The sequence below is a fragment of the Charadrius vociferus genome, unplaced genomic scaffold (assembly GCF_000708025.1).
Source record: "Charadrius vociferus isolate BGI_N301 unplaced genomic scaffold, ASM70802v2 scaffold1039, whole genome shotgun sequence".
In the NCBI taxonomy this organism is placed as follows: Eukaryota; Metazoa; Chordata; class Aves; order Charadriiformes; family Charadriidae; genus Charadrius; species Charadrius vociferus.
The window spans coordinates 180,342-191,194 of record NW_009650167.1 but is presented as its reverse complement, the minus strand read 5'-3'; the positions used below and the strand labels follow the sequence as shown (position 1 = coordinate 191,194).

General features: G+C 49.0%; 1 protein-coding gene across 1 annotated transcript in view; it reads right to left on the bottom strand.

The window, feature by feature from the left end:
• Nucleotides 1-10,285, bottom strand: part of RMDN3 (regulator of microtubule dynamics 3) — a 30,878-nt gene extending 20,593 nt beyond the window's left edge. The window contains exons 1-6 of the mRNA XM_009892441.1: nucleotides 10,165-10,285; nucleotides 8,666-8,861; nucleotides 7,853-7,999; nucleotides 3,479-3,746; nucleotides 1,934-2,036; nucleotides 1,371-1,431 (exon numbers count right to left, since the gene is read on the bottom strand). Coding sequence (XP_009890743.1) covers nucleotides 1,371-1,431; nucleotides 1,934-2,036; nucleotides 3,479-3,746; nucleotides 7,853-7,999; nucleotides 8,666-8,861; nucleotides 10,165-10,285 — 896 coding nt within the window. The remainder of the gene's footprint in view (nucleotides 1-1,370; nucleotides 1,432-1,933; nucleotides 2,037-3,478; nucleotides 3,747-7,852; nucleotides 8,000-8,665; nucleotides 8,862-10,164) is intronic.
• Between the last annotated feature and the right edge of the window lie 568 nt (nucleotides 10,286-10,853).

The following is a 10,853-nucleotide window of genomic DNA, read 5'->3' as shown; positions in this document are numbered from 1 at the left end:
TTCATCTTTTACCAAGAAAAAAAAAAAATATCTCTTTAAAAAAAAAAAAAAAAAAAAAAAAGAGCCATATGCTGCTGCCTCAAGTCACGTCAAAGCCCGAGCGCTCTGCAGAGCGACACGCAGCATCCGTGAGCGGAAGGCAGCAGTGCCAGGCCAGAAGACACTCTCCAGAAGACTATAAAAGGCTGTCTGGTAAGAATGCTGTTTCTCCTTACTCCAGAATTAAGATGAATATAGGAACAGCACAAAGCCCACGCTCACAGCCTGGCCGACTGAGGCAAATACATCACCTCTTGACACAAAGCAAGCATCTCTGCGCAGCACGGCATTATCGAAACGTCAATACCAGAGTAAAAACCAGCCGTTAACCCCAGAATGTTGGAGGAACACAAAGGGAAAACCTCCTTCATATTCAATACGTAACTCCGCAGAGGTTGCCCCCGCAGCTGCGCGGCTGGCCGTGATACACACGCTCTGCAGGGGGCTGAGAGGGGGCCAAAGGAAACACAGCGCTTGGGGGAAGAAAATAACGAGGGCCTCACCGTATCGAGCTCGCAAACTCAGGAACTCGCTTTCTGCAAGTTATCTGTGCAGAACACACTCTCTGGCAGCCCATCGGCAGCCAGCGCAGAGCAGGGCGCTCCGATACGCCCTTTCCCAGCGTCCGCACAACGCAAGGCGACGCCGAGGGAGCTGGGCTCCTTTCTGCGCCAAGGCGCCGGCAGCACCCGCCCAAAGCCGCTCAGCAACTCGCCGTCTTCCACCTTCCCAAAGGGAAACCGCACAATTCCCAGGAAAGCTTCTAAACGAACTTCACTTCACCTTTCCAAGACACACGCACTTTAGCTGCGAGTAGCCCCCAGAACTTGCAGTCTGCTAAATTTCCCCCGCTGAACACCAAGCGGAGCTCGTTACTTCCTCATCTCAACTACTTATTCAGCTCAACCTCATTCTGTCAACAGCTCGCTTCCCCAAGCCTCGTCGGGAAGTCCACTCTTCACTACCACCAAAGTTCATCCACTTGTTAGGTGCAGACTCACACCAGCCTTGACACAATCTGCTCTTTGAATCCAGAGTTGGTTACTCCCTCGGGGAGCTTTTGCTCAAGAACTCTTGTGGCCATCTCCTCTCAGAGAGGAATTCATCATGAAATTGGCGCAAGCAAAGTTTATTGCTATCATCACCACCAAACCTACCATCTGTCAAGCCAGGGCTTTTTACCGAAAATAACATCAGCGCTGTATCCTCCCAGTCGGAGCAAAACAGCTTTGTTTGTTTGGGGTTTTTGTCTTTAAATGCAGCTCCGCTCACAGCAATCTCCAAGTCCTTTCCTTACGCGTCTTAAAAGCGAGAAGTAAGACGTTACGTACCACTGATGGCACTCAGCACTTTGGTCCCATTTCTGTAAGGCAATTTCCATCTCTTCTTTCCCTGCAATAGGAGGCCAGAGATAAGAAATTCAGCCACTTTGTCTCTTTACGTCCTTCTTTAAGGCTGTTGGAGTACAATAGCAGTGTGGCATAAGAAGTTACATATTGATTAGTTTTATAATACAGGTGGCTTGAAAGTGTTCCGTAAATAACTTCATACTCTTGCAGCGATACGGAGCATCCCAGCCCGCTCAGAGAGATCGTGCAGATTTTAAGCAGAGTCACAACACGGCGCTTCGCCTCATTTGGACGCAGTGTCATCTCTAACGAGAACATCTTCCCTGCTGCGCTAAGAAAAGGTAATGAGAGTTTTCAACGGGTTTGTTCCGATTCATTTCACAGCCTCAGATCTAGGACTTGCCCCGCTGCCCCCTCTCTCCTCCAAGAACCAACAGGCTCAAAAAGCTGAAGAAGGGGGAGAAAAAAGCGGGGTTTCTAACCCCGACGTGTAACGCCAGCTCTGACCACCCCCCTTCCCTCGCCTTGAACCCACAACTCCCTACCATCAGATGCGTACGATCTCTTCTCATCTGCGTCTTCTGTGATTTCGCACATATCGCTGTGTGCCCGGGCCAGGCGCCAAAGGAAGTCTCTCTGGTCTGCGTACTGCAGGAAAAACAGGAATGTCGCACGTCAAGATCCATTCTGCCATTGGCAAAGAGCAGGAGAAAGAAAAATCAAGCGGGGGCATACTCTAGAAGGCACACAGACATTTTTTTGAAACCTTAGAAGGCCCCAACTCTACAAGAACTGAAGCAGAACCACAAAAGAGCAAACCGGACGGCCACATTTGGAATTAAGCTTGTAACACTACGCTACTGGTACAGGTCTAATCGTTGCCACCTTCTAACACGGAACCTTTCCGCTTCAGAGGCCATACGGGGGCCAGTTCTTCAGCAGTCTCCGCTAACCCCAAAACACCGGGGAAAAAGTCACCCTAAACCTCACCACTTCACTAAAATTGACAAATTGAATTTTATTTTTTTCATGCTTCAGTCCGCATTCACACCGGTTCGCCTCCTGCCGCCTTCTCAAACCCGGGGCCGTGCTGTAGGGGTACCGCTAAATTTGAAGCGGGTGTATTCTGAAAAACCCAAACTTATTTAAGAAAAAAAAAAAAAAAGGAAAAAATTAAAACACAACCAAATAACAGTCTGTTTCTTTTGTGACAGTACTGTAAATAAAAGAAAGTGGGAGAATCACCAGGAAGAGGCAGGCAAGAGAATTTCAGAAGCCCACAGACCCATCATTTCTTCCTGGTTGGAAGGAAAAAAACCCCAATCTACTCGAAATTAGAATGGATCAAGTTATCCACTATTTCTTTCCTTCTATTCCTCGTGGAAATATAGGAGCCAAAAAGGTTTTGCTCTTTAAGAGGCTGGTAACCAGGAGGGTCTCTCTGCTGGCTCTGCAGCAGGTCGGCAGGCGCTACCGGAGGCAGCGGGGCACGTCCCCACGCACCAGTGGCAGCGCCAACGCTCACCCACTCAGGGGAGCAATTGGCATCGCCTCCAGGGGATCACACACGTGTTCCTTCAGGTGGCAAACCACCCGCACCATCCAGGCTTTTCATCTTGTTAGCTCATTAAGCGTTGCCTAACCCTTCTGTTTGGATATGCGACTTAGTTATGTCGTGAGCCGCCGCACGTGCGCACCGGGCGGTCCTGGGACAGACCAAGTTTCCCGAATCTAGACGGAGCCATTGCGTACGCAACGAGGTAAACGGTCTCAAAACCTTCGCTGAATTTACCGCACACACACAGTACCGTTATTTCACATGTGCACAGTGTGTTCACTCGGGGAAAGCGATGACAGGACAAGGCACAGAGTTCCAAGACAGAGAGCGACTGGGAACTGGCTGCTGCCGCAGCCCCAACAATTTTGGCCTTCAGCCCGCCCCCAGGCTGCTCCCGAGGAAGGGGCCGCTGGAAGCCGGCCCGGCTGCGGTGCGGGACCTGGACCCTGCTAAGAGATGCAATTTCCTCCTTCCCAGCTATTTAGCTGAAAACACAAATCGCTGCTGGAAAATACGAAAAGGCAACCTTTACCGCCAGTTTATTGTTCAGCAGCAGCTGGAATCCCTCTCTCCTCTCCTGCTCATCCCCGTTGTGCAAGCGGTCAGCCTGCTGCAGTAGCTGACCCAGCCCTTCCTCCAGCGAGGAATCGAAGAGTAAATGCGTTTCATCCTCGTTGACGAGATCCAGAGAATCCCGTCGCACGGTTCTCACTGTCTCACAGCTCACTTCGTCTTCCCCTTCTTCGCTCTCTCGCTCGGACTCCCGGTCGTAATCAGACTCAGCGTTGGCTGTGGTGTACCTTTGAGAAAAAAAAAAAATCAAAACCAAACCACAATGTAAAATCAGTTGGAGGAGATGCTGTGCAGCCTGTCACAGCTTTACATATACGGTACAGAAAAAACAACTCCCGAGAGAGGAAGAGGAGTATCTTAGCTTGTCCTGAGAACATGCTACAATCCAAGTGTCTCAAATAACACACCAATCATTATTTCTCATGTAATGTACACAACCTCCGAAAGCTGAAGGCAGAAGGGCCCCCAGACGGTAAGTACAGCTCAGTCACAAGCGTCTACGTCTCACTTGTGCACCGTGACAGCTCCTCTCAGGCCTTCCAACTTCAGTGTAAGAGAACTAAACACCTAAGAACAGAGCCGGGACAATTCTGTTCAACGCATGGATTATAAAAGAGAATTTCAACAAAAAAATCAACAGGCTCATCCACGTGGGAAACAGAACCTGAGGTTTTTAGCCTGTTCCAGGAGATTTCAGACACAATAGCTGTTTTGGCAATATCTAGTACCTCCATCATCTTGTCTGAGCGCTAAGTACGAAACAGGTTCTTCACGCTGACGTGGGGAAAGGTGCAAAGCAGTAGGAGGACTCCAAACTCTTTCACGGGAGAAGCCCTGCGAGGGGACGGCAGATGAGGCACAGAGAGACACCACAGGTACAAAACCCCAGGCAATGCCTAGCTGCTGCATTAGTCAAATGAACCAGGAAAAAGCTCGGATCAAAATTTCCAAAACCAGCTCAAATTAAGCTCCCCTGAGTAACACACAGGCGCCTAAACTGGCAACTTAAACCAGCATTATCTGTTGACTGATACCACTGCAGCGGAGTGACTACTTGCACAACTAATGTCCTTTTAAAGACGACTCTATTTGTCCCCCTCTCATTCATCTGCAAGCTCTTAACTGAAGAATAAGCGCGAGTCAGTGAGCAAGAATTTGGATTTTGTCGGTTTATCGGAATAGAAAGTTCTCTTCCTGAAGCAAGCTACTTCAAATCCCAAACACACTTAATTCTAGGGGATGTTTGCAACTGTTGCCCAATTAAACTGTGCCGCAGCCAACTTGACAAGTTCTGCTAGGACTGCAAGTCGTTGCAGTCTGGGGGCACTCGGTAAGCGCCGCTGCGCTCCCGTTCGTCCTGGCTGAACTCCTCTGCGAGGAGAGCCTCGCGCTCCGTGGGTGAAGCTGCCCTTGGCTGCAGACAAAGATACGTGACCAAAGCCCGCATCTGAGAGAGCAGTTGCAGTCATTTGGCCACACATAGATAACAAGACACATTTGGCTAGCAAAGCTTCGGTTTTCCGAGAACCATTAATAGTGCTCGAGCACTTCCCTCCCTGGCAGAGGGTACGCAAAGCCCCTCACCCACCCCAGCCTCCCACCCGCAGCCGTAAATTAAACGCACACCACTTTCTACTGAAATGTTTTAAGACAAGAAATAAAGTAAGAGTCAGCCTTATCGCTGCAAAGGCAGGAAAGCGAGCGCTACGAGACGACATGCTGGAGAGTACGTAGGCAGCACTAAATTAATGGATGATGGGGCAGCGCAGTGGTAGGTGACACTGGCTGGCTCCGTTTCAGATTAAACGCTTCATTTCTTGTTATTTTCTTAAGATTAACGGTATTATTAGTTCTCTAGACTACCTCGTTTCCAGTACTTCTCCACAAACTCCTCAAATTCTCTCATTTCCCGTCCCAGCCTGCTACGCAGCACAGTCGTGGGCTACGCAGCTGCGATACTGTCTGAGTACAACATTTTACTGGCAGCTGCAAAGATTTCAGTCCTTCAACTGAAAAACACTTTCCACACTGAAGGCTCCTGAAACACAATAGGGTCTGTAAAAGCAGGCGGCGACGGATGGCTCCTGTACGCGTCTCTCTTTCTCCACCACAAAAATGTGTTTTCTCCAAGGCAGCTCATACAAGACGCTGCCAGTTTAAAAAGATAAGTAAAACCGTATATGACTTCATAAACTCAGAGTTTTCAGAAAGATTAAGGGATTTAGATGTTATCAGCCTGTCTTCTGGAGTTTACAACAATGGAAAGCTCTTAAAAGCTTTAGTGTGTCGAGGCCTCTGGCTAGCACACATCCTGAACGAAAATGAAAACATACTCCCTGGAACAAAAAAGCACATGGAAAGAGGAGGCAAAGCAGCCCAAAAGACCGAGGCAGTGCCAAAGCAATATAGAGAAATTAAGCAGCCCGAGTCCTCTGGGCTCCTGCTCCTGAAAGCTCGTCATGATTTTTGCAAATTGTGTCTGAAATGGGAGAAGATGCTGATGTCCGTGTGGTTTGCAAAATAAAGCTGAAACGCGAGTTGTTCTTTCTGAATTTCATCAAAAGAATACAGTTGCCAGAAATGAATACAGAGCTGAAATTTATCTGCTGAGAATAGGCTCATTCTTCCTCCCAGTGGCTGCTAAAAAGCTTAAATAGTCTCTTCCAAAATATATCCAAAATATATATTTCCTACCCTGATTTTCTACTAGAAAAATTTAGTATTTATGTCTCTAAAAGACAATGTTGTGTAGTGAAGGCAGCTGGTCCCAAACAGACTAATACTATACCTATTTGTACAGGACAAATACCAGAGTGAGGAAATTACATACCATTTGAATTATTTTAAATCAGATGAGCGCTGCTTATCCACTAATTCTCCACACTGGTCACTAAAGCTAACTACAGACTTTAAATAAAACCTAAGAACTCCTGCAACCGTCACTAGGTTCCCCGTAAAGCGATGAGGTGCTGCAGCCAAACACACCCCCGCTCCACCCGCGGTCCCCCAGGGACGCTGCCGCTCTGAACCTTAGACCCGCTGTCGGCCCCTCTCTCCACTTAACGCTCTCCGAAGATCGGAGGACAGCTAGAGCCGCTAGCTGCTGAAGACGACCATCCTTTTCAGCGTGCTTTACAAAATACACTGGCGCCCCGATGACTCACCGCATCTGCTGTTATCCCGACGGCGAGGTCTTGTCTTCAGAACCAACTCTATAGTTTTACCATTTGTTACGCAGCCCCGGTACCCGTTGCACCGCCGCGAATCGCCTACTCCCCCGCCTTGCTTTCGCGGGAGCACCCGCTTCAGATGGAGCCGTTCTATAACCTGAATGAGATCGCGTCAGCTCTTTCCTGCTTCGCCAACTCCAGCTGCTAAAGATAACACACTGCAACGTGGCGGGTTTGCGGCAGCCCCGTGGCCTTCGGTCGAGGGGGCTGCGACAGTAACGGCTGCTTTGTCCCCGCTGCCCCAGCCGTGCTGCCAAGGGGCAGTGTGGGCCAGCGGAGCGGGCGCTCGGCTGCGACCGAACCGCACGTCCGCGCCAAACTCTGCCTGCCCTGCTCTCGCCGCTACAATTAACTTCTCGCTTTAGATTACGTTGCATTTCAGCTTCCCCGGGAACACGCGCACAGCCAGCGACGCGCGTTTTACAACACCCCCCTCCCCTCAAAAGCCAGAGCGTTCATCCGAGTAAGGCACAGAGAGAAGCGCTTCCTCAGAAAGGCGGCAGTGCCATACACGTATGCAGCAGAACTCGTTATCTAATATGACAATACTTGTATCTCTATTGTAATTTTTACTGATGTTCTTAAATTACACGGTACTTTTCACCTGTTTTTAAACCATAAGAACTTAAGCAACACAACTGATCACCAGTGACACACTGAGAAAAATCCACAAGAAATACCCTAGCCAAAGACATTTTAGTTAACTGGAATATATTTTTAACTTTCTCACGTTTTCCAGACGTTCTAAAATATATTACTGTAGGGAAATCTTATTTATAAGCTCTCTCACTCGATTCCCAGGCTGGACTTCTAATTCCCTTCTTCCTGCAAGGTTCCCTAATCAAATTATTGCCTAAAAAACCCACCAAAACTATACATATCTTTTTTTCTTTCCCCCCTTTTTCTAAAAGTTGGAATCACAGCACTTCTCTCAAGCCGGCCCTGGCAGTATAGACTTACTGTAATAAATGCAAATAAAAACAGGATGACAGACGCCTGTGGAGAAAAACAAACCCAATCCCTGCCTTTATGTTACAAACTGCTCAGACCTAATTGGGCACCAAAGCCCGCAAAAGCTGCTTCTAGGCGGGCGCTCTGCTTACCCTCCTTCACTTTCTCCGTCGTCCGTATTGGCCGTTCCTGAGCTGGCTGTGAAATAAATTGAACTGGAGCCCGTGGAATCGCTTCTTTCTCGAGGAAACGGGAACCGCCTCCGGCGCGTTACTTTCTGGGTTTCTTCCAGATGGGACCTTTGAGGAAGGCAAAAAGAGAAACAAATGAACATTTGGTAGTGAGATGTCTGCTACTTCGCTTCCCTTCTGCTCCTGAGTGGATTCTGTCCAATTCACTTTACCTCCAAAGAATTCACAAGGAGCCTTACTCTGGCTCATACAACCATCCCGCTGCCGTACGCCAAACATCGTACCCTGCAGTCACAGCAAGTCTGACCGCAGGCTTTATACAGTCCGTACACGCAACCCCCAAACAAAGGAGCAACCGCATCACACGCATTCCTCTGACTTCCTCCATGGAGGAAGAGAAAGGAGCCCTGAAACACCCTGCAGAATGTAGCGCCTTTTATTCTGTGTCACACCTTACCTACAGCGGGCAGCAGAGACAAAACAGCGGTAGGAAGAGACAAACGTTTCCAGAACAAATAACCTTCCCGGTCTGCAACACGAGCGAGTGTCGGTACTTAATATCCCAGAAGGGGAAAAACCCAACCCTGGCTAAACACACAATTTGTTTTACATGAATCTCACTGGAGGTCAAGACATAACGCCAGCAGAAACTGAAGAGACGCTTTGCCCGCTTTGAGATTTTAAATTTAAGATAGGCAATCACGGCTGGTTTGCCGTGCGCCGGAGTAAATGCGCGCAACGGTAGAAAAAGACAGCAAGGGGCGGGGGCGATACCTGACTTCGCCAACGATTTCTGCAGCCAAGTGCTGCAGGCTGTTCCGCAGCTCCTCCACCTCCTTCCTTAGCTCGGAAATGTTTCTCAACACAAAGTCGAGGCGCTCCAGCACATCCACCTGCTCGTGCTGCGCGAGGAGAGGTGCGGACACAGCACCGTCTCCCGCCTCCGCAGGAACCAGCACTCTGGGCACGACTTAAAGAAAACAAGAGGAGAAAAAGCTCGTGAGATGCAAATGGGAAAGGATTTCACATAAGAATTTTTAGTACAGTTTTGGTTTGGGTTTTTTTTTTTTTTTCCAGAAGACAGAGGCTATGAGGCTCGCTCTCAAGTATTGCCGCCCGGCCTGAGGTTTTGGGTTCTTCAGCTGGTTTACTGCTCCCTTCTCTCACACCAGCACCTGGCCACACGACCAGATTTGCCACAGCAACTCGGGGTAAACAAAGCTCTCTTAAGTACACTTCTATAAAAATCCCCTTGTAACTCTTTTTTTAAAAGTGCAAAATCCACACTGAATATCACAGAGTCTACCGTAGGTAAAGAAACTGCTGTGGGGTTGGGGGTTTTTTTTAAGTCCTTACTCCACATTAACTTATTTCCTATTCTCCGCACTTCTGTATGAACATCCCACTGAAAAACCACACTCTGCTTTTCTCCTGAATTGCCATCAACCCAGGAGGACATCAGCCAGGAGAGCAACCAGCTTACAGGGTAACACGTGACAATGAACAAGGGCAACGGAAGCCAAGTTTGGCCAAAAAGGACCCAAAAAAAGGGCCACACAAAACCAAAATCCCCTGTATTCTTATTCAAGGAAAAAACCAACACAGAAACTGCAGGAGGAGACATCTGACTTTAAACAGCGGTTTAGTCATCAAAATGTGTCATTGCTTTCTACCGAGTATCTCAAACCTTCACCAGCTCTGCCCGGTCCTTGCGTCTCCTCGCCGACACTGCATGACCAACCGGCACACAGAACAGATTTACATCTGTGGATCTTAAATATGCTTTCTTGAAAGCTCATGAATACTATAAATAAATATACTACCAGTTAAGTCAATTATTTAAGAAGGAACACACTTTTATATTAACAACAATAAAAATAGATAATCACTCTCAAAAAAGCAGCCAGACTCGCAGAAAAGAAGGGCTTATCTGCCAGGGTACCCCGTGCTAACGCATCTAAACTCAGAGATAAAAATATAAATTCCCTGGAATAAAGGAGTACTGTAATCTTTTCCTTCTCAGAAACGACGCTGTTTGCTCAAGAGGGGGCTGTGGGGAATCTCACAGGGTTGTTTCCGCGCGCCTGCCCCGCTCCGGCGGCCTTTGTCACACCAGCAGAGGCCGACGCTCCTGTCCTGCCCCGTTCTGCTCAGGAGCTGCCGCTTCAGGGCAAAGTCCCGTGAAACCGGATGAACCGATTACTTTGAAGATATACATATGGTGGGCAGACATGTGTCGCAGCCATAGTTACCAGCCTGTCAGAGCCACTTACCACAGCCACAGGGGTGTTTCTGCTCTGCTGGTACCGCCACAGTGCCTGGACGGCGCACACTACCTGCGGCGCAGCAGGAGGAGGGTGAGGTACGAGTACCTACAGCCTGGTTCTGCACCATCGCAGGTAAGATTACATTGTTCACAAACTACTCCAGCCCCAACACAGCAGCAAAGACGAGACTTCAGGTACCCCACTAAAGCCAGCCAAGTAAAAGCTCTTCCCTAGAAGTAACTTTATTTTTAAACTTAGTCCACTGAACTGCACGTTACCGAAGGGAAACCCCCCACGTTTGTCCTCGCTCAGCCCCCTGTGCTGCCGGGCTCATTGCAAAACCCAAACTATCGTAGTATCACAGAACGGTTTGGGTTGGAAGAGACCTTTAAAGGCCATCCAGTTCCCCCCCCTGCCCTGGGCAGGGCCAGCTCCCCCCAGCCCAGGTTGCTCCAAGCCCCGTCCAACCTGGCCTTGAACACCTCCAGGGATGGGGCAGCCACAGCTTCTCGGGGCAACCTGCCCCAGGGGATCACCGCCCTCACAGCAAAGAATTTCTTCCTGATATCTCATCTCAATCTCCGCTCTTTCAGTGTCAAACCATTCCCCCTCGTCCCATCGCTCCCCTCCCTGATGTAGAGTCCATCCCCAGCTCTCCTGGAGACCCTTTAGGCACTGGAAGGCCACAATAAGAC